Below are 22,052 nucleotides of genomic sequence, written 5' to 3'. Positions count from 1 at the left end.
AAAGCCCAACCAACTGAGCCACGCCAGCACTTTGTGTGCCCTTTTGAGAACAAAGAACACTTCCTCCAGAAACCTTATGAGATGCCTCTTCCTATCCCCACCCCATTGGGTTACATGCCCATTCCTAAAGCAAACACTAGTAAGAGTGGGGCCCCCAGGCCTAAGTTAAACCAAACAAGACTGTGGGTTTGGCTTCAGGAAGAAGAAAGAAGAACTTCTGGGTAGACGTTCAAGCAACTGTGGACTAAAACTCTCCCTTACTAGAATTTTAAAAAAGAAGGCCTGCCCAGCCAGCATGGCCCAGTGGTTGAGCATCGACCTACGAACCAGGAGGTCACAGTTCGATTCCTGGTCAAGGCATATGCCCTGGTTGTGGGCTCGATCCCCAGTAGGGGGTTGTGCAGGAGGCAACCTATCCATGATTGTCTCTCATCATTGATGTTTCTTTTCTTTTTTTGTTAATCCTCACCTGAGGATATTTTTCCATTGATTTTTAGAGAGAGTGGAAGAGAGAGGGAAAGACACAGAGAGAGAAACATCAATGTGAGAGAGACACGTTGATTGTTGCCTCCTGCACTAGCCCCGAGCAGGGCTCAAGCCAGGGAGGAGCCTGCAACTGCAGTACGTGCCCCTGACCCGAATCGAACCTGGGACCCTTCAGTCCGAAGGCCGACGCTCTATCCACTGAGCCAAACCTGTTAGGGCTACTGTATCGTCTTTGGCTGCTTTTGTGCTATGATTGTGGAGTAATTGTGACAGATAGTTTGGTCTGTGAGCCTAAACATTTATATTCTGGGGCCCTTTATAGTTTGCTGAGCCCTGATCTAGACAGTTCTGCAGAGGGGCAAGGAGGTAGGAGACAGATCAGAAGAGCACTCCACCAGATGAGATGAAGGTTTCAAGAAGGAAGCTTTTTTTATAGGCTGAATGTGGCAGGGAAGGCCATATGCAAGATGACTCAACAAGGACGATTCCCCTTTATCAACTATTTAAAAATGACTGTGTAGGAGAGCAAAGTTGATTTAAAAACTTCACATTTTATTTTATGGAATATGGTCATTGTTAAGTTGAAGGCATGGAGCATAAGAGCTGTTCTGATACAGACTCTGCAGAAAAAGCCCACCTTCCCATGAGCACTTTTAATGACTAGATCATGATTCTGTACATAAGACATTTCATCCATCAGAGCTGAAGATGCTCAACAACATTGCTAACTTTAAAAATTCTGCAGTCAAGGTCTATGTAGGCAACCTATAAGCTTTTTACTAAATCGGTGTAGTGTGCACTTAAAATTACATACTCATAAAAAGAAGTTAAGAGAAATTAAAACACACTTCTGTATTTCTTGCCACCTAAGTTAAATTCAGGCCTCTTTTCCTACAGAATGCAAAAAAGACAACCCCACTGCTAAGTTACAAATCACTACGTATTAGAAATAGTTTCCTCTGGAGAATGCACCTTTTTAAAGTTAGTAGCACATTTAACATATAACCAACCTAAAGTTAGAAAAGCCACTTTTTTGAAGGCACAGTTTGTTTTCAGCTCAAAAGTGGAAATAAAAATGTCTTATGGGCCCCATCTAGCAAGGAGGATGAGTTCACTTGTCTTGTTGTACCAAAGCCCCCAACACCCAACCCCAGCCTGGGCACCTCTGAGTGTCTCTAGAGCAGTGGTCGCCAACTGGTGGTCCATGAGGTCTGAAAGGATGGTGACCGCTGCTTTAGAGGTAGATGTTTTCTTTTTGATCATCACCATCATGTGCAAAGATTCTAGAGACTCCTTAGGTCTCCCTTTGTTCTCTGAAACACAACTTTGCTTTATAAGGTAGAATCAGCAAGAGGTCCTTTGGGGGTGTGGGAAAAGGGGTAAAGACCCAGCAGACAGAAGCTGCTGGCCAGCAGAGCTTAGAGACAGTCCCTTGGCAAATGCCTTAGAATTAGGGGATCTGAACAAAAACAAATATGTCAGAGGAAGACAAACTTCTATGAAAGTGAGAACAACTCTCCTTCCATATGCTTGGGTTAAAAATATGGGGTGAGGTGATTAGCTTCATCAATCAAAGAAAGACAGGGAAGGTACATAAAATAAGGTGCTACTTTGCTTCAAGTCAGTTAAATCACTAATCCCATTAGGCATATGGAAGGTTGCAGAAGAGAATGTTTGGCAGTAAGGTGGCCTTTATTTGAAAATAAAAAGCTTAGGTCTGAGGTATAATGACTGATCTCCATGAGTTTATGCCTCATAACAAGAAGAAACAATTATTACATGGAGGAAGGTGTCCAGCGAGGAAAAATACAGAAACAATTAGAATGACAGTGGAAATGTAATTCCTAGCTGCTCTGTAGACTGGCCTCATGTTTTTTAGCAGCCTTTTTGCTGAAAGCCCTGTGAACTTGTTTAGTTTGGGCTGAGTACATGTTTAAAATTTTTCCTTTTACCAGTTATGAAGAGAATAATCATAATGAGCTCATCTGATAAATGTCTAACTTAATTACTTTTAATTACATCCTCACGTCCTGGGATATTCATGACATGGATCATACTCCCTGAGGTGGCTGCAACTTGACAGTAAATATCTACTGATGGAGGCTGTCAGTAATCTTAGGAAGGTCATGCATTATGGGATGGACCTTTAACAAATGAATTGTTATATAAATACTGATGCAGTGCTGCAGCACTTTGAAGAAGTTTCCTTTGCTTTAAGGGACTTTGTTTATAGGCTACAAAATGCAAGTGGTGAAGGCCACTTAGCCAGTGCCATGTTTCAAGTTGAAAGGCACTGTTATTTAAAAATTGACCTAAACTGCCTTATTAAAATCAGTCCCTTTGAGCACTTTAACATCTTCAAAATATTTTAATTAATTTGTTCTTTAAAAACACAAAGTGCCTTGTGGCTTCAATTACTTTGCTGGAGTACCAACACAAAAAGAATCCATTTAATTATGGAAATCAATTGTAATTAGTGCTTTTAAGTGATTCTTTTTGTAAAATGAAGAACAAGCTGGACCAGTTCAAAATGATAATGTAGGGTTTTCTCTTTTAGCCAAATCCTTCTCTACAAAGTCAGCATCATTTGTGGAGTTCCAGTCCTGAAACTGGCAGCAGAGAACCAAGCGCTGAGTCAGGTCACCTTGTAAGACATGCAAGGAGAGTGAGTGGGAACCCTGGATGGGTCAAGAGACCCAGGCACTGAGTGACCACTGCCATACTTGGGCTGGTCAGGGAAAGCCCCAGGGAGTGGAGGGCTCAGTGAAGGAAGACCACTGCTTGGCCATGTCTGTGTGATGCTCCATTCCCACCAGCTACATAGTGCCCCCAGTAGGTCAGCCAGGCACAGCCTGAGCCAGTGGAGAATCTGCCCCTAATCAGGAACAGTGTGTCAGAGATGAGGGCAATGGGGAAGAAGGACTATCCAATTCCCTGCGTATTTCCAGGCGTCACAGAGAGCAGGGCTGCTAAATAAAGGTACTGAGAAGGAAGGATCCTCCCACATAAACAACTGGCTCACAGGGTCCCTTAGCACTCTGACTCATGGTAAGGCCTAGGAATGATATGCCACACACAGGGATTAAAATTCCGCCCACATCTTTCCATATGCTCATTAAAGTAAGAAATGCAGTTTTTCCTTCTCATTCCAGCATGATATTAATCAAAGGCCCACAATATTCAAGGCAAGGAGACTGTGCTCAGACTAAAATTCTAAATATTCAGTTCAAAGGAGTGAATTGTTGGCTCTCAGAAAAAGTGGGACACACACTTCCTCGTAACAAAATCTCTTAAGACCCACTCGATTATAACATTTGCAAACACATGTTAAATTACATACTAAAATAATATATGAAATTTCTTGGGAACTTAAAAGATCTTTCAAATGTTTTCATCATCATGGAGAGGAAATCCTTCATTGTCTTTAAAGTTGTCGAACTTTTTTTTCTGTGCTTTTTATATTGACATCTAACTTGTCCACTTTGGTTGTGAGGCGGCCAATAATGTCATCTTGCTCCTCAATTTCCGTCTGCATCCCCAAGGCTATGTTCTTCAGCCGGCCCAGTCCTGTGGACAGCTCATCTGTGGGAAAGGAAAGGACATGCAGGCCTAAGCAAACAGTGATGGCATCGGGAACTGCTTTCTTGTTCCCTCCCAGGTGTTCAGTGACATTTATTTTTTTGAGAGGGAGGGTGAGGGAGGGAGGGAGAGAAAGAAACATCAATGATGAGAGAGAAACATCAATCAGCTGCCTTTTGGATGCTCCACACTGGGGATCGAGCCCACAACCTGAGCATGTGCCCTGACTGGGAATCGAACCGTGACCTCCTGGTTCATAGGTTGGTACTCAGCCACTGAGCCATGCCGGCCGGGCTGTTCAATGACATTTAGATTACAAAGTCCTCTTCCTCACATAACAGGCTAACCTCCAGCGCTCTGGTTACATTTTCCAAAATATGTGCAAGTGAAAAGAAAATCTGTTTACTCAATAGAAAGTAGTATGTTCTTAATGTAAAATCCACTCTTTCCCACACTACCCACCAAAGATAACGACTGTTAATATAATGGTGTTTGTCCTTTCAGTGTTTTATAAAGTTCATCTAGACCTAGGTATTTTTTCAGCAACCTCTGAACCTTCTAGAAAATTGCTGCCAATTGCAAGATCAATTAGCACCCACAGAAAAGAGCACAGAGGGGCCTGGAAACAAGTTTCCTTCCTAGACCCCATGGTGAATATCTGGGAGAGGTACACTGGTTCTTAATAACCAGACCCACTGGCTTGCTCTTCAGGGGCAAGAACTCCATGTCAGTGGGTAGTGCCTTTCTTTCCTTCCATCTCTAGCGCCCTAAAGCTAGTTCCAGCCCAGATCCAGAGTGAAAAATATGAGGATCCCATTTGGAAACATGTCTGAGAGATAGACCTGGGATCCCTGTGCAATGGGAGTCCCTGTATCCGCCAGGCTCAAAAGGAATGAAGTGCTGCGGTGCTTGCTGGGTTCCTTCAGAGATGCCAGCTGGCTGAGCCCCAGGTAACTGTGGAGTACACTGCTTTTGGCAAAGGTTCAACTCTTGTGCAGGTTACATCATTACTGTTGAAATTCAAGTTGAAACACAACAAGAGTCCCACTTCCACCCAGGGCAAGTGTAGCATGAGAGGAAATCCAGGCTAATTCCACTGGGCCTGAGTGTAAATTCTGACCCTGCTCCTTAGGTGAGCTCTGGCCTGCCTAGGACCCTGACCACATCTGAGGTGAGCTCCCTGTGAGAGAAAGGCCCCCGGGGGAACCTGGCCACAATGAGACCCCTTTCTGAGCTCATTCTATTTCCCTCATTAGGTTGGTCCACTATTGGTAACAAATCTTTTCCTTCTGTTCTAAAAAGTTGTAAAATCAATCTCACATTTGTTTTCAAGAGGGATAATGTCTATAAGGTTGTGGCCAGTCTTAGGAGTACATGAAAGGCTTACTTGGTACAGATGACTTAAAGAGAAGTGAGGGTAAGTTGGGGGGAAGAGGCATACAGAGGGATTCTGGGGTTCCCTGATAACGCTGTGTCAACTTTAAAAATGAGTCTTTTTTTTTCCTTTTAAAAATATGGAACGCTTCACGAATTTGCATGTCATTCTTGCGCAGGGGCATGCTAATCTTCTCTGTATCGTTCAATTTTAGTATATGTGCTGCCGAAGCAGGCACTAGAATTGAGTCTTGACTTGATTCTCTGGGGTGAACCATGAAGCCTCTTTCCTAGGTTTAATGATTTTGTGTGTGTGTGTGTGTGTGCGCGCGCGTGTGCACACGCGTGCACCTGCACATGGGGAGTAGGAATGGGCATGCCCAGAGCTGCTTTCTGCCCTTTTACTAAGAACAACAGGGCAGGAAAGAGCCAGAGGAAAGAGAAAAGAGGAGGTGCTTTGTAAGCCTTTTAACTGCTAAATTACAGATAAAACACTAAGTGAAAAAAGGCCAGAAATCCACAAATATTGGCACTGGCACCACAAATCTAACCAGGATCAATGAAAAAAGGGTAGTCTTCAGCCCTATGCTTCCTGAGTTTATTTTGTAATTTAAAAAAAAAAATTGGTTTTAGAGAGAAACCTGAGGTCTCACAAGGCCTTAAGAAGCTTATCAGCTCTAACCGGTTTGGCTCAGTGGATAGAGCGTCAGCCTGCGAACTGAAAGGTCCCAGGTTCGATTCCGGTCAAGGGCATGTATCTTGGTTGCGGGCACATACCCCAGTGGGGGGTGTGCAGGAGGCAGCTGATCGATGTTTCTCTCTCATCGATGTTTCTAGCTCTCTATCCCTCTCCCTTCCTCTCTGTAAAAAATCAATAAAATATATTTTAAAAAATCAATAAAAATATATATATATATTTTAAAAAGAAGCTTATCAGCAGCTGGGACAGCCAGGGAGGAGGTTCCCGTTCATGCAGCAAAGGTCAGAGGAGGCAACACTGTCTGAACTACCACCTTGAATAATCACATGAAAGTCGCTCACAGAGTCAACCCCTATTGTTTGCACCCACAACACTCCTCCATTTGAACTTCAAATGACTGACTTTGCTCCCTTCATTGAAAAAATAATCACTGAGTGCTTGCCTCCTAGGTCCTCGGTGCAAAGTGGTAACAAACTGAAACATTCCTGTGTCCTCGGGGATTTATAGTCTGATCAGGATGACATCAGGTAAGCCACTGTAGTGGAAACAATAGGGTGCTCTGATAGACAAGAGGCGGCCACATTAAAGCAAGGCTGAGAGCATGAGGAGGAGCCAGCCTGCAGAGTGGGAAGGAGGACACTCCACGCAGATGGCAGCTGTGGGCAAGTAAAGAACTCAATGTGATGAGGGCAGGAGTGTGGAGAGGCAGGCAGGGACCAGAGGCCAGTGTAAGAGACCTGGACAGTAAGGAACCCAATGTGCTATAAGGGCCACATGAGTGCTTGCTCTTACCAGGACAGGCAGCTTCCTAAGTGCTTGATGGTGTTGCTCATGTACCCCCTACCCAGTCTTCAGAGGCAGGTTCTGTTCCTGAGCCTGGTTTGCAGGGGAGAACATGGGGCTCCGCATGCCAGGTGGCAAGAATGAAGTGAGCAGGGTTCAGGCTGCACTGTGTGGCCTCTCAGGGACTCCTGGTCCCTGCTGATGTCATAATCCAGACAAGAGTTGAGAATGAAAAGAAGTGAACAGATTCTAGAGAATGAGGGGTGAGATGGAGACAACTTGTAGTGGATCTGACATGTGATCAGGGAGAGGCAGGCACGAGGTTTTAGTCCTGAGAACTTGGGTGCCTACTTGTGCTCTGGCTGATTTGGCTGAGCTGCCTGGAAGATAAGTATCTCGAGTAAGGGATCTGTGGAGGCTAGTGCAACTTTCAGTCTTACCTAGATTGTTGTCAATCTTCTGGTGATAGGCTCGAAGGTGTGGGTTCTTCGGGTAAGCCTCGGTACTCACAGCAGAAATGGCCCCTTCAGGGATGGAGTCTGAGTTTAGAAAGAAACACCAGGTGAACTTTTAACTGATGTCTCTAGAAATGTTGCTTCACTAGATTAATCTTTATCTCCAAAATGGGTGGATGGAATAAAGTCAATGAACCAGAAACCAATGGATAACATGCAGGGGCAGGAGCCTTGGGGGAGGGAGAGATCAAAGACCCTCAAGCTATGGGTGACCTGGTCAGACATAGGCACACAAGCTCAGAAGACACAGATACATTCAAGTAATAAGATGGCAGTGGAACTGCCACAATGCACAACCGCACATGCTCATGGACACAGTGTAAAGGACAAGGTTTAAAAATGAAAATTGTTAGGTTATAGAAAGGGATAATGGGCATTTTTTTTTTCTTTTTGAAATTTATTTCTACTTCTTTTCAATTCAAACAAAATAAGGAAAAAAAGAAATGATAAATAATGTACCATACATTTGCCCCTAGAAATACTGAACAATACTGAAGCCATTCTACACATACAATGTCATTTTTTTATTTTTAGTCTCTTAAAACATACCAAATAAAAGCTTCTTTTAATTCCTTAAAATCATGTATTTTGGTTGTAGGGCTCCTGCTCCACCATGAAGAGCTCGATTTTTTTCCAGATTTCGTTTAGTTTTCTTTCATTTTGTCCCACGATTTTTGCCTTTCCAGACTGAACTGCATGGATCTCAGTCTTTCCTGATCCCTGGCTCTTCCTCCATCAGGCCTCTCCTTAGCTGTGCCAACCATGACAGAAGTGGATTCTGGTGCTTCCAGGGTGTGTCCTACTTTCCTTGAAGGTAGCACAGAAAGCATCTGGTTTCTGGAGCCTTCCATTGAGCCTTGCTTTCTAGGGGTCTACAGAAGCCTCAAGGCCCAAATTCCTTTTTGGGTAAGGGTTGTTTCTGGGCCTGTCATTTGATATCAACAGGATGATTTCACACAAAACATTCTATCTTGCACACCTTTTCCATGCTGCTGCTTCTCTCCTCACTCAAGCTTGGGGGCTATATTAGTCTCCAACTGCTGCTATAACAAACAAACTTATCCTTCAGTTCTGCAGGTCGGAAGTCCAACACGGGTCTCACTGGGCTAAGATCAAGGTGTCAACAGGGTTGTGTTCCTGCTGGAGGATCTTGGGCAGAATCCAATTCCTAGCCTTTTCCAGCTTCTAGAGGTCACCTGCATTCCTTAGTAATGGCCCATTCCTCCGTCTTCAAAGCCAGCAGCGCAGCATCTCCAGGCTCCCATTATGACACTCCCTCTTCTGCTCCCTTTTCCACTTAGAAAGGACCTTTGTGATTACACTGGGCCCAAGTAGGTAATCCAGGATAATCTCCCCACTTCCAGCCAGCTGATTAGCAACTATAATTCCCTCTGCAACCATATTTCCCCTTTTGCCACATAACACAGTATTCATACAGAGTCTGGGTTTAGGATTGGACATCTTTAGGGAGCCATTATTCTACTAACCATAGGGGTTTTCTTACAGTTGGCTTTTCTTTTTAATTTTTTTCTTTTTTTGTTTATAGCAGGTTATACCTGCCACACCAGTAGGGTTCGCTGGGAGCGAACCTCTGGCACCCCCACCCCCTCTCCCCAGTGCCCTGGCTAGGACAATCATTTGCAATTACCATCGGCCCACTGAGGGGATGCACGTGGGGCCCGACTCCCAACTCATGGACAAGCAAATGCTGGGTGCGAACCTCTGGCACCCCCACCCCGCCCCTAACTGACCAAGCCCCTCCTGCTCCCTAAAGTGCTCTGCTCATCTCAGGGTCTCTAGGTGGGTGCTCATGTGCCAGGTGGCTCCCGACCGCCGACCCAGGGCCACAGGGAGCACCCACCCGCCCAGCCCTATGAACCCTCCAGGAAGGAGCACGCCCCCCACCCCCGTGCCGGTCAGCCCCACTGCGTTAGCCACGTGCATCTGCACTCACCCTACCGAATAGCCTTGTCGTCCAGAGGAAAAGGAAAAGCAGTGCTGAGGGTTCTGCCCGCGGTTCCCAAGTGTAAGCCTGAGCACAGGTCCGATGACTGCGCACATGGACCCCAAATGCCAGTCCGCCGGGCGTGCCAGGAATGTCAGGCTACAAACCATTCTTAGTGCCCACTATTCTGAGCACTGAGCGTAGAAATAGCCATTTCCTCTGTGCCCTGGCGTCACAGGTGCAGCACGGCAGCCCTGTCTGTGGTGCCGGCAGGTCCAGCACCCGCAGGGCAGCTTGTAGTTGGCTTTTCACTGCCAGAACTCAGGCTCATTTTCAATGGGACACAGGCTCCCACTTCATCATTCCACCCTCCAAAGTAATGCACACCTCCAGCTCCCTGAGAGTGACGCTGGGTCCCTAACACCTGTCATCCAGCATGTGGGATGACAGCAGCTGAAAGTCCCTGCTGCCCCCGCCCCCATCCATCAGGTTCCAACACCAAATCCAGAGGCCTCCCCACAGAATACAAATGTGGGAGGAAGCGCAGGTCCCCACTAACCTGAGTCATTCAGCTTCCTGAGGTTTGGGTGGCTGGCCTGGTACTGTGCCTCCTGTTCTTTACTTGTATTTATAGCTTCTTTCAATCTTTTGATAAAAGTTAAGATAAAAGGGAAACTTTTAGAAAAGAAAAACAGTTATGATAGGCCAGTCAGTCTTTCCAAGTAATGCCTGTGTGAGAAAATCAAATGTTTCCTCTGACCAAAGCAGGAATTCCATCAGCACGGCTTGGGAGCCCCGCTGGCCAAGTAGCAAGCTTCCAAGACATCTGCTTTAGAAGTGAATTATCTGGTTAGGTGGCCCTCCCTCAGCAAAACAAGGATTCTAGTCCCAGGTGGAAGAGGAACATATGAAAAAACCAACTGGGTACTTTAGACTGGGACTCAGCAAACTTTGACCCTCAGGCCATATCCGGCCTGCCACCTGTTTTTGTACGGCCACAAGCAGAGAATGGCCTTTACAGTTGTCCATTGGCAATCACTTAAATGACAGGGAACACTAATATTGAACCTTAATTATTTCAGTTTTTCATTAATAGACCTGTATTACACAAAAATTGTACTCAATTATTATTTCCCTCAATTAATTGACTCTTACCACTAAAAATTTATTTTCTCGTTATGTAAGTCTCTACAAAATATCTTTGATTTTACTTCCTAGCCTGCAAAGCCTAACTCCAGCTGTAAGCAGGGACTTCTCTTGGCAACTCAGAGATACTCAGCTTGCACCCAACACCCCACTGAACCCTGACAGGTGTGGCACGTGTCTCCAAAGCTGGGCCTCTCACACAGTCTGTGCTTCTCCACCTCTGCTGACCAGTAGCCTGGCTACTTCATCAGCCAAGCTGAAATCCAGTTATCCTCCATTTTGGCCTTCCTTCTACATGAATCATGCAAACAAAAGTCCTCTTACTCTCCCATGTACCCCAGAAACCTGGCCAGACTCTGTCAGGCTAATGGTTTTGCAGGCCCCAGTGCTCTGATGTGCAGAATAGAGCAGGACCTCCTGACATCTGAGGTTTTCATTACTCAGCAGCAGTGACTGAAGGTCTACAACACACAGCTGGTTTCTCTGAACATGACAGTGAGCCCCATGTGTTGCTGGGCTGGGTGTATGTGGGAGATGTGTGTGTAGCTTCTGAGCTCACCTGGCCACCACACAGAGAGAGAGTTATGAAACCTGTGTAATAATATTACACCAAACATTTTTATGGGTTAATGGAAGCAGGCTACAAACCAAGAGTACTCTGATACAATACAACTCTTGAAATCACTGCCATGAGAAGAAAAACTTCAAGTTTTTGTGTTATGGCAAATAAGATGCAGATTTTCTGTAATATGGCTACACTAGAGGCCTGGTGCATGGATTCATGCTCAGGTGGGGTCCCTTGGCCTGGCCTGTGGGGATCGGGCCGAAACTGGCTCTCCAACATCCCCCAAGGGGTCCTGGATTATAACGCACCCTGGAATCAGGCTCCCTCCTCTCTGGTTCTGGGTGTGTCATCCCAGAACCGCAGCTGCCAAGCCACCTGTGTTGAGCATCTGCCCCCCTGGTGGTCAGTGCACATCATAGCTACTGGCCGGTGGGCTGGTTGCTTAGGCCTTTATATAGATAGTTTTTATAATAAAAACAGATACTGACTTGAGATATGAATAGTACTAATCTATTTTAACAGAAACTCAATTTTTTTTTTAACCCTTTGCACTTGCTTGCTTTTTTCTCTATTCCTTTATTCTACTCGGGATTTAACGCTAACAGTGTCGAGTCACACTCGACATCCAAGTGCAAAAGGTTAAAGGTATTTTTATTGGTTTCAGAGAGGAAGGGAGAGGGAGGGAGAAATATCAATGATGAGAGAGAATCATTGATCAGCTGCTTCCTGCATGTCCCCTCCTGGGGGTTGAGCCTGCAACCTGGGTATGTGCCTTTGACTGGACTCGAACCTGGGACCTTTCAGTCTGCAGGCTGACGCTCTATCCACTGAGCCAAACCAGGTAGGGTGATTCTTTTATTTTTTTAAATATTTGATTTAAATGCCTGTCAAAATCACGTGCATGATTTCATTATACTTTAGCCCAAAATTTTGAGAATCTCTAATTTTAAAATGAAAATCAGTTGGCAACTTGGATTAAATATGGAAAAGTTCACTATAAAGACTTTTTAAAGCAAAAATTTGGTCGAGTCACATTTGTACTGATTAAGCTTTCTGAAGTGAATATTTTCTCTTTCAAACTATTGGGGTCACAGCTACTGGAGCAGTAATTTTACTGGAGATCCATTTACTGATGCTGAATTTGCAGACTGGGTATCAATCAAGAGAAGGTAATTGGGAGTGCTGGAGAAATATGTAGGGGTGGCTTGTCCTGCTTGTTTTAAATTGTTTGAAGAGGAATTCCTCCCCATGAGAAACTTACAAGGTTCTTGGATCTCTTTAAGGCACTAGAAGTGACCTGAGAGTCTTGGCTCTTTGCACTAAAACCCACTTTCTGCTACTTCACATCAGGACGGCTAAAGACCCACTCACCTGCTGTTGGGCTGGGGGGTGAGGGTGCCATTCTGTTCAGGTGTAATCTCTGCTGGTTTAGATTTGAAGTAATTGACGAATCCCCCAAACACACTCTTAATGCTGTTAATGTGCTTCTGACTGATCTTCAAATCTTGATCCATTTTGTCCACCATCTTCTCTGTGCGTTCTAAGACTCCTCGCTGACGGACGAGTTCCTGGGAAAAACCAAAGGTGATGGCAATATGTTTTTGAAATGAAGCTGAAGAGGCACTTAGGGCAGCCGGGGGTGGGAACAGTGGCCAGGGCTCTGGCTTCCCTGACAGTGAACTCTCCCATCACAGTTCAGCTCATCTTATAAACTACTTACCCTCCCACCTTGGCCTGTCCTCCTCAATTTGGAGAGTCACAGCAGTAATAAGCACTTGACAAAGAAAACCTTCTTCAATTCATAGTGAGATTTTTTTTGGTTTGTTTACAAGTGACACAGTCTTTCAAACTCTCAGAGTCTACATCACTGTGCTGACTCAGTAAGGAAACCAAACATCTTATTTAGATGTTATGATAGAAGCGCAGAGAAATATGTAGGGGTGGCTGGTCCTGCTGTGAGGCTGGAAGGGCAGGAAGTGAATGCCGCTTTGGTCTCTGGAAGGTTCTGTGAGCTGGAAGCTGGAGTTTACTGTAGGTGATCTGTTGGTCAGGAAGCCAGCAGACGAGGAACTTGTACTAAAATCCTCCTTCAAGGCAGAGGAAAAGACTGGTCTCCGTGTATCTGTGACCTAGTTCTAATCAATGAGGATGAGGGCTTGGCAGAACAAATACCAAGAGTGCCAGGATAGAAACGATAGGCCAGACAGGCCCCGCACCCCAGCCATTACGAAGGCAGGCCCCAAATGCTCCATCCTTCCGAAGAGGGTCATGTCAGGGCTTCTCTATTGGTTCCTGTGAGAATGGGAAGTCACCTAAGAGACGAGGGTGATTGTGAACTCTACAAAGTACCCTCAGTGTAAAGGGCACACACACAAAGCTCTTAGCTCAGGTGTTAGCATTACAGGTGATTCCCCCTCTTCCTTGAGCCCCAAAAGGAGTTTTCTAAAGTTAAACTGGAAAAGAAGATGGTCAAAGAAAAAATCTGATTGGAGATATAATGCTAAGGGACAGCACAGAGAGAAGAATCTCAATTCCTCTTTGGCTTGTGGCTTTTTGTCAAACACAGAGATCCCTGATAGAACAAGGGGAAGTAGAAAGACAGCTGAAGACCCTGTGAGGGTGTACACTGCCCAATGTGAGATGACACCTGCCCGATGAAGTATGTCTAAGGGTCATGTGCGGATGTGAAGACTCTATGGAATCATGGATGACAGGCACTACAAGGCACCCACCAACACTTATTATCGAGCACTCTCTGCCAGGCACTGATCCAGGTGCATGGGACTCAGGGGTGAACACCCAAATCTCTGCCCTAATGGAGCTGACAGTCTAGCATAGGACAATATGAGGGAAGTTAAATCTGATTTTTCTTTTGTTGATAAGAATGCTGTGCTGAGAGTCCAAGGAAGGCAGCTAGATCTTTGCTTCACTGAGCTTAGTCTTATGCGGGAAACAGAAAAGGCATGATATATACGTGATCAAGGCTCTGCCAGGGTAAGCTCCTGACAGGAACTCCTCACATGGCTTAAGAGGGTGGGGTCAGTGAGGCTCCCCAATGGGGTGAGAAACTGAAAGCTGAGAAGTTACGGAGTCAGAGGGTCAGGTGGGGCAAGAGGGAGTAGCTGGTGCAGTGGCCTGCAGCAGCAGGGCCACTGGGGGAACTGAGAGAGGAAGAGGAACTGTATGTGGTAAGCACGATAGGGAGCAGGCAGGGATGCCAGACAGGACTCAGAAGGGTTCAATTGATGGGGCAGAGCTATGGCCTTCACAGGGCAGCAGTGGCCACCAGACTCCAACCCCAATTCACAGCCAAGGCATCACACAATGTCAGATGGATCTCGTCATCTTCCCTAACTGAGTCATGCTCCGAGTTCCCAAGGGAAAGGTGTCAAAATATTGTTTCTCATATTGAGCTTGTAATTAAACTCAGGTATCAAATGATAAGTAGGGGAGAGAAACCAAGATGGCGGCATAGGTAAATACCTGAACTGCTGCCTCGTACAACAACTTTAAAACTACAACTAAAAGACAAAATGGACATCATCCAGAATCACAGGAAGGCTGGCTGAGTGGAAATTCTACAACTAGAAGGGAAGAGAAAAGCACACTGAGACTCAGAGGAGCTGCGGAAGTAAAGGCAGAGGTACGAAGGCGCGCGCGGAGAGGGCTGGCAACTGAGGACGTGGCTGTCTTTTTCAAGCCGGAGAGAGACACAAGCTCCCAACTGCTCTGAACTCCAGTTCCGGGCGAGACCCTGGGGACCCAGACTCATATGGGGAGAAACTGGACTGTCTGGCAGCGGGCGGAACTCGAGGGCGGCTTTCTCTCAGAGGTCCTTGCAGCAATTACCGAGGGACACTGAGACCCGGGTGCCTCTTAGGGTAGGGCTGACGGAAGCCATTGCTGTTTGCTCCGCCCTGAGACTCTGCCCCATCCAAGCTGTTCACAGAGGCTTTTGCATATGAATGGCCTGGTCCTTTGAAAACTAAACTTACTGTATTTTCCGGCGTATAAGACGACTGGGCGTATAAGATTTTCCTGGGTTAAAAAGTCGTCTTATATGCCAGAAAATACGGTATATTGGACTATATTGATGGGATTAGATAAAATGGATTAGATATATATTGGACTACCGTATTGTCCGGCGTATAAGACGACTTTTTAACCCAGGAAAATCTTATACGCCCAGTCGTCTTATATGCCAGAAAATACGGCACCTAACAAACTGCAACTGAGTCAGTGAGACCCAGAACATCCAAAAGAAGGCCCAAGGCCCCGCAGCAGCTTGCATTGCTTCACAGCTGGGCCTCATCTGGGCACCTCCAAAACCCAAACAAAGAAGAGGAATCTGCAGATCTGCTGGGTGGCCTCAGGCAGAGGCTAAATTAGCACCTCCTTGGAGATCCAAGAGCCAGTGTACCCAGGGATCAGAGTAGGACCATCCAGATTACAACTCCTCAGATCCATAAGGGACACACTCAGGGGGCAGATGCAGTAAGCACCAAAGCCCCACTGAAGCAAGTCTTGCCTCATAAGGGTGTCTCCAGCACAGAAGTTCTCCAATCGTAGACACAGCTGATCCTCACTGCCAATTAGCCTGGAGGTCAATTCCTCCCAGTGATACCAACAACAATCAAGGCTTAACTACAACAAGACTGTGCACACAGCCACAAAGGGGTGCACCAAGAGTGTCCACCTCATGTAACTGGGGAGGCTGAGCCACTGGGCCCTATAGGACACCTAGCACACAAAGCTACTCTATTAACTCAGGGAAGCAGCCAAAATGCAGAGACAAAGAAACAGATCACAAATGCAAGAAATGGAGGAAAGCAAACTACTGGATATAGAGTTCAAAACCACGATTATAAGGTTTTTCAAGAATTTTCTAGAAAAGGCTGATATTTAGTGAGACCCTCGAGGATATGAAAAAGGACCAACTAGAAATTAAGCATACACTGACTGAAATAAAAAATAATATACAGAGATCCAACAGCAGACTAGAGGATCGCAAGAATCAAGTCAAAGATTTGAAATACAAAGAAGCAAAAACACACCCAACTGGAAAAGCAAAAAGCAAAAAGAATCCAAAAATATGAAGAGAGTGTAAGGAGCCTCTGGGACGACTTCAAGCGTACCAACATCTGAATTATTGGGGTGCCAGAAGAAGAGATAGAGCAAGATACTGAAAACCTATTCGAAGAAATAATGACAGAAAACTTCCCCCTGGTGAAAGAAATAGACTTACAAGACCAGGAAGTGCAGAGAACCCCAACAAAAGGAATCCAAAGAGGACCACACCAAGACACATCATAATTAAAATGCCAAGAGCAAAATACAAAGAGAGAATATTAAAAGCAGCAAGAGAAAAGCAGTTAGTTACCTACAAGGGAGCACCCATACAATTGTCAGCTGATTTCTCAACAGAAACTATGCAGGCCAGAAGGGAGTGGCAAGAAATATTCAAAGTGATGAATAGCAAGAACCTACAACCAAGATTACTCTACCCAGCAAAGCTATCATTCAGAATTGAAGGGCAGATAAAGAGCTTCACAGATAAGAAAAAGCTAAAGGAGTTCATCACCACCAAACCAGTATTATATGAAATGCTGAAAGGTATTCTTTAAGAAGAGGAAGAAGAAAAAGGTAAAGATAAAAATTATGAACAACAAATACATATCTATCAACAAGTGAATCTAAAATCAAGTGAATAAAAAATCTGATGAACAGAATTAACTGGTGAATATAATAGAATCAGGGGCATAGAAAGGGAGTGGACTGACAATTCTCGGAGGGAAAGGGGTGTGAGGGGTGCGGGAAGAGACTGGACAAAAATCGTACACCTATGCATGAGGACAGTGCGGGGAGGGGTAAGGGCAGAGGGTGAGGTGGGAACTGGGTGGAGGGGAGCTATGGGGGAAAAAAAGAGGAACAACTGTAATAATCTGAACAATAAAGATTTATTGATGTGCCGAAACCGGTTTGGCTCAGTGGATAGAGCGTCGGCCTGTGGACTCAAAGGTCCCAGGTTCGATTCCGGTCAAGGGCATGTACCTTGGTTGCGGGCACATCCCCAGTAGGGGGTGTGCAGGAGGCAGCTGATCGATGTTTCTCTCTCATCGATGTTTCTAACTCTCTATCCCTCTCCCTTCCTCTCTGTGAAAAGTCAATAAAAATATATTAAAAAAAAAAGTTTCAGTGAATAAACAAAATGTTTAAAAAAAAAAGATTTATTGATGTGAAAAAAAAAAGATAAGTAGGCAGATGTCAATTTGGAGCAAAAAAGCTGAATCTAGAAACTTGAAATTTATCTTGATTATGCAGCTCCTCTTCCAAAGAGCACACACAGATAAGCACTGGCAGGGATGCATGAGCATGTGTGGACTATGTGCAAATCCGGGCTCTGTCTCAGTGCCGTAGCATTTGAGTCTCATAGCATGTCTCACAGCGATAGCATGAAATGATTCAAAATCATAACCTGAATCTTAGGTTGCATAAAAGAACAACCAAGGGCAAAGGCGGTAATGCTGGTGCCCCTCACCGCATGTGTGCAGGCAGACCCAGGGCCCAAGTACTAATGCAGCAGACCTGGATTGTCCACATCATGCACATCCCAAAGAAAGGCCTTGTCTACCCTCTTGCCCTCGAATTACCCTGATAAGTGTCTTTGTTTTCCTGAGTCCTTAGGTCAGGCCAGACAGTTTATGTGAACAATGTGATTTATGATGAGGGCCTTGGGCCAACACGCTTGACTTCTGGAGGTGTTGGACACTTAGGCCAGCCAGCCAGTTAGCCAGGCAGCCATGCAGGCATCCATGTAGACATGACTAACCCCCAATAAAATCTCTGGACCCCTAGGTTTGGGTGAGCTTCTTTGGTTGGCAATATTCTGTGTGTGTTGTACATTCATTGCTGGGAGAAGTATGTGTTGTCCACATGACTCCATTGGGAGATAACAGCTAGAAGTTCACACCTGGTCTCTCCTGGACTCTGCCCTATGAGCCTTTTTCCTTTGAGAATTTAATCTGTATCCTTTTACTGTAATAAACCATAACCCTAAGTATTATAGTTATGCTGCTGGTCTTAAGGAATTATTGAACCTGAGGGTGGTTTTGGGGACCTTCAAATAATATCTCCAAAAGCACCTCCCACTTTCAGAACTACCAACTCAGAGGTGGAAGGCTGGAGAGCAGACAGCCCCTCAGCCTCCGCAGCACATTACCTGGCAGCAGAGCAAAGTCGGGACAACATGGCAGTCATCAGTGGACATTTTAGGAAGGAGCAGCAGATATGGCCAGATGCCACATCTCTGGTGGGATGTCTGATCTACCTGAATGGTAACAACTCATCCTCACAAGGAGCCAGCAAGTTTGCCTGGAATCCCCAAATTTTCCAGTCAAATTCAATCACTGACAGTTTATGAAAAATTAGTGAAATAATAATATTGGTGAAGATGTGGTCCAATGACAATTTCTCTATCAGAGTCCCTTATACCTGGTAAAAAGATGTCACAAGATGGTGCGCCCACATCATCACAAGATGGCCGACCCCATGTCGTCACAAGATAGCTGGCAGGGGAGGGCAGTTGGGGGCGATCGTGTCAGCAGGGGAGGGCAGTTGGGGGCGACCAGGCCTGCAGGGGAGTGCAGTTGGGGGCGACCAGGCCTGCAGGGAAGGCCAGTTGGGGGGTGGACCAGGCTTGCAGGGGAGGGCAGTTGGGGGTGATCAGGCTGGCAGGGGATCAGTTAGGTGTCAATCAGGCCGGCAGGGGAGCGGTTAGGGGGCTATCAGGTTGGCAGGCAGAGTGGTTAGGGGCAATCAGGCAGCCAGGAAGGCGAGTGGTTAGGAGCCAGCAGTCCTGGATTGTGAGAGGGATGTCCGACTGCTGGTGGCCTACAAGTCTCCCTATGGTTCTGGACTGTGCTTACCAGGCCAGCCTAGTGCGATATGCTCTGTCCTGCCTACTTCTCCTCTGTCCTTTGGCAACTTTGACCTGTGGTTAGTCTTTGCGAGAAACAAACCCATCTTTAGCAGCTCTCCTTTGCTAAAGGTAACTTGACTAAGTAATTTTCCTACTTTTGCCAACCTGGGACTGAATTATGACCTTCCCAACCCAGCATTATTTGTAAACTCCTATCCTCCATAAAAATCTGTTGTGTTTTGGCTTGTTTCACAATGCTGGGTATCTGGCATTCTCTAAGCTGGGAGGTGAGCAGGTGACTTGGGTCTGCTGGGAACTACACTGTCCACTGTGTGGCAGGAAGAGCTCTCCTATCCCACCCATCACTGCCACTCTGAGTGGAATGAGAGATGAGAGTCATTCAAAGACAGTTTGGAGAGTATGAAGTAGGGTGGGGTAGGGGTGCTGACCATTCCTGCCTCTGATAATTGAGAACTTAGAAAAATTCAACAAGCAACCATGCTAATGAGAGAGCCTGTAACTGATCATACTGTACCTCTTAGAGCAACACCAGCTTGGCCTAGGCCAGTGGTCGGCAAACTCATTAGTCAACAGAGCGGCAAACCGCGGCTCGAGAGCCTCATGTGGCTTGCGAGCCACAGTTTGCTGACCACTAGCCTAGGCTAAGCCTCACAAGCCTGAGGTGCCACTCTGTGTCTGCTCTCACAGTCCCCACTGTATAGAGAGAAGGGCCTCTGGGGGCAGCATGGGGTGTGTGTCAACATAATCCTTATAAAACAACTCATATCATCCATGTTTTTGGCTCTCTTGAGTTATGAGAACAACCCTTCCTAGTGGTTCCAGGCCAGTGCCTTTGCATTACTCCCTTTTCCCTGGGAACATCCGTCTTCCTCCTCACTCCTCTTGTCTAAACCTTAGCCATAAAAACCAGATTCAAGCTTATCTGCTGTTATGATACCTGAGACTGTATCTTTCTGACTTCCTCCTCCATTTGTTCTTACTGTTTTCATATATGTCTCTTCAAATAGTTTTTAGTTGGATTCCTTGGGCCTGGGACACTCAATCCAGTGACCCCTCCACCAGGGCCCTAAGACCTCAGCAATCTTCCCAAATCTGAGTCAACACTTCCCATTTAGACTCAAAAACAGGAATCCAGTAGATATGACATATAAGAACCACAAACTAAACTTCCTCAACAAGGCCGAAGATAGGAAGGTGAGCCAAGCAGGGGAGGGGAATCATCCAAGAAAGGGGCAATGGGGAAATGAAGGAGATGACTATTTGAAAAGTTAATCAATATACCTCAAACTGCCCAAGACGGTAAGTGATCAGGTCAGAATGAATTTTGCCAGGGAAAAAAGTTACAAGGAGACCATGGAGGAATACAATACTTTAGTTTCTAGCATTACAGTTCAAAGCTACATATGCCTAAGATGAATTATTCTTAGCTGACATATCAATAATCTACTAATTTTTTTTTACAAACTTAAAAGAATTTTTACAATAATTTTTTTAAAACTTAAAGAAAATATGCCCACACAAAACCATTTCATTAATAGGCAGAGGAGGAATGTGGTGCCTAAGAAAGAACAATCCTGCCCTGGCCAGTGTGGCTACCTTGGTAGGGCATTCACCGGTGCACCAAAATGTTGCCAGTTTGATTCCTGGTCAGGGCACATGCCCGGGTTGTGGGCTCGATCCCCGGTGCAGGGTGTGCTCGGCTCTGGCACCAATGTTTCTCTCTCTCTCCCTCTCTCTCTCCCCCTCCCTCTCTAAAAATCAATCAACTATTCTTAAAATAAATAAATAAATAAAAGAACCATCCTCACATAAGGTTCTACTCTGAAATTTTGAAAGAACTGACAAATGGGAGTTGGAACAATGGACTGTGCCAGCCACACACGCTGTCTATGTGGATCTTGGTTTGGACTTGAGAAGTAAAGATAAGACTCTACACCTGCCCACACTCCTGCTTTGGCTCACTCAGCCGGAGTCCAGGCAGACAAGACCTCACCACCTCTACCGGCCAGGTGGAGAAGTGGTCACTGATGGGAAAAAACTCAAGGCCCATTTGCTTTTATGCTTCAGACACCAGCAGGCACACAGTCCTCACTCATTCTGGGTCTCTGGGCGAGGAACGGCTGAAGCCCTTGGGCCAGACTTGTGACCAGAAAATTATGTAAAAGAAACAGACCCTCCATTTCCCTAACCCAGGCTCGGCTGTTCAGACTTTTTTACTTACCTGGACAGTGTGGAGTGTACCTTTGAACTAGGAACAGAAAAAAAGAACCAACTAAGCAGTCTAATGGCTAAGGAAGATTCCTGGGGGCAAACTGCCTCTTTCAAGACCTCAAAATGCACATCTCTTTACAAATAACAAATTATTACAAATCATCAAGTCACTAAAGTACAAGAACCTATTCTAGGCAATTCGAGAATTGCCCAAAGGTCGTGAACAAAACATTTCTTGACCCCCTTATGACCATGCAGACTGGCGGGTCCAGCCCCAGCCCTGCTCCAGGCTCACCTCGGAAGAGGCGACCCCGATCTTCTCGGACTCATACACGAGCGACAGGGACCTGCTGCTGCTGGCGGCCGTGGCCTCGGCCCTACGCATCACCTCCTGCCGCAGGTACTGCTGCCGGTCCCCAGGCGCGCTGGGCCCGTCGGAGAGGTCGCGGACGTCCTTCCACGGTGTCGGCGGGGCGCCCTCATCCTCCGCGTCGTCGTCGAAGGGGTTGTAACTTTTGTGGTAGGCCGACATGGTCCCGGCGCTCGGCTCTGTCGGGGCAAGAGCAGGAGGTGCTCGGCCGAGGCGAGGAACGGCCTGTCTTGGTCCGCAGGGGTCCCGGCTGCCCTCCCGAAGCCCTCCGGAGGCGCCCACCACCCTGCAGCTCCACGGGACCACCGCTCTCCGTCCACCGCCGCGACCGTCGGTCGACTCCGCGGTCGCAGCGAGAGCTTCTTCCGCGCGTCGTGCGTGGGTGACCTCGCGTCAGGAGCCAACCATCGTGCCCAGCGGTTGGGGGGGGGGAACCGCG

General features: G+C 46.3%; 1 protein-coding gene and 2 non-coding genes across 3 annotated transcripts; all 3 read right to left on the bottom strand.

Moving 5' to 3' along the window:
* Positions 1-1,017: 1,017 nt before the first annotated feature.
* Positions 1,018-21,988, bottom strand: SNAP29 (synaptosome associated protein 29). The gene is made up of 5 exons (XM_008142634.3): positions 21,539-21,988; positions 12,465-12,661; positions 9,942-10,027; positions 7,363-7,461; positions 1,018-4,068 (listed from the first exon to the last, which is right to left on the bottom strand). The coding sequence occupies exons 1-5, from the start codon at positions 21,773-21,775 to the stop codon at positions 3,911-3,913; spliced, it is 777 nt and encodes a 258-aa protein (XP_008140856.2). The 5' UTR covers positions 21,776-21,988; the 3' UTR covers positions 1,018-3,910.
* On the bottom strand, positions 5,574-5,678 carry LOC114231954 (U6 spliceosomal RNA). The gene has a single exon (XR_003617989.2). It is a non-coding gene; the product is annotated as a U6 spliceosomal RNA (small nuclear RNA).
* LOC114231966 (small nucleolar RNA SNORA43) lies at positions 9,532-9,667 on the bottom strand. Its single transcript, XR_003618001.1, has one exon. It is a non-coding gene; the product is annotated as a small nucleolar RNA SNORA43 (small nucleolar RNA).
* Positions 21,989-22,052: the final 64 nt, after the last annotated feature.

Source organism: Eptesicus fuscus, chromosome 23 (assembly GCF_027574615.1).
Source record: "Eptesicus fuscus isolate TK198812 chromosome 23, DD_ASM_mEF_20220401, whole genome shotgun sequence".
Classification (NCBI taxonomy): domain Eukaryota; kingdom Metazoa; phylum Chordata; class Mammalia; order Chiroptera; family Vespertilionidae; genus Eptesicus; species Eptesicus fuscus.
This window is presented reverse-complemented; position numbering and strand designations above follow the sequence as displayed.

Coding starts and splice junctions, on each gene's coding strand:
- SNAP29 (XM_008142634.3), bottom strand. CDS start 21,775: ATGTCGGCCTACCACAAAAGTTACAACCCCTTCGACGACGACGCGGAG. Junction 12,662..21,538: donor TCGGGGTCGCCTCTTCCGAG/GTGAGCCTGGAG, acceptor GGTTTTTCCCAG/GAACTCGTCCGTCAGCGAGG. Junction 7,462..9,941: donor CAGGAAGCTGAATGACTCAG/GTTAGTGGGGAC, acceptor TTCTAAACTCAG/ACTCCATCCCTGAAGGGGCC.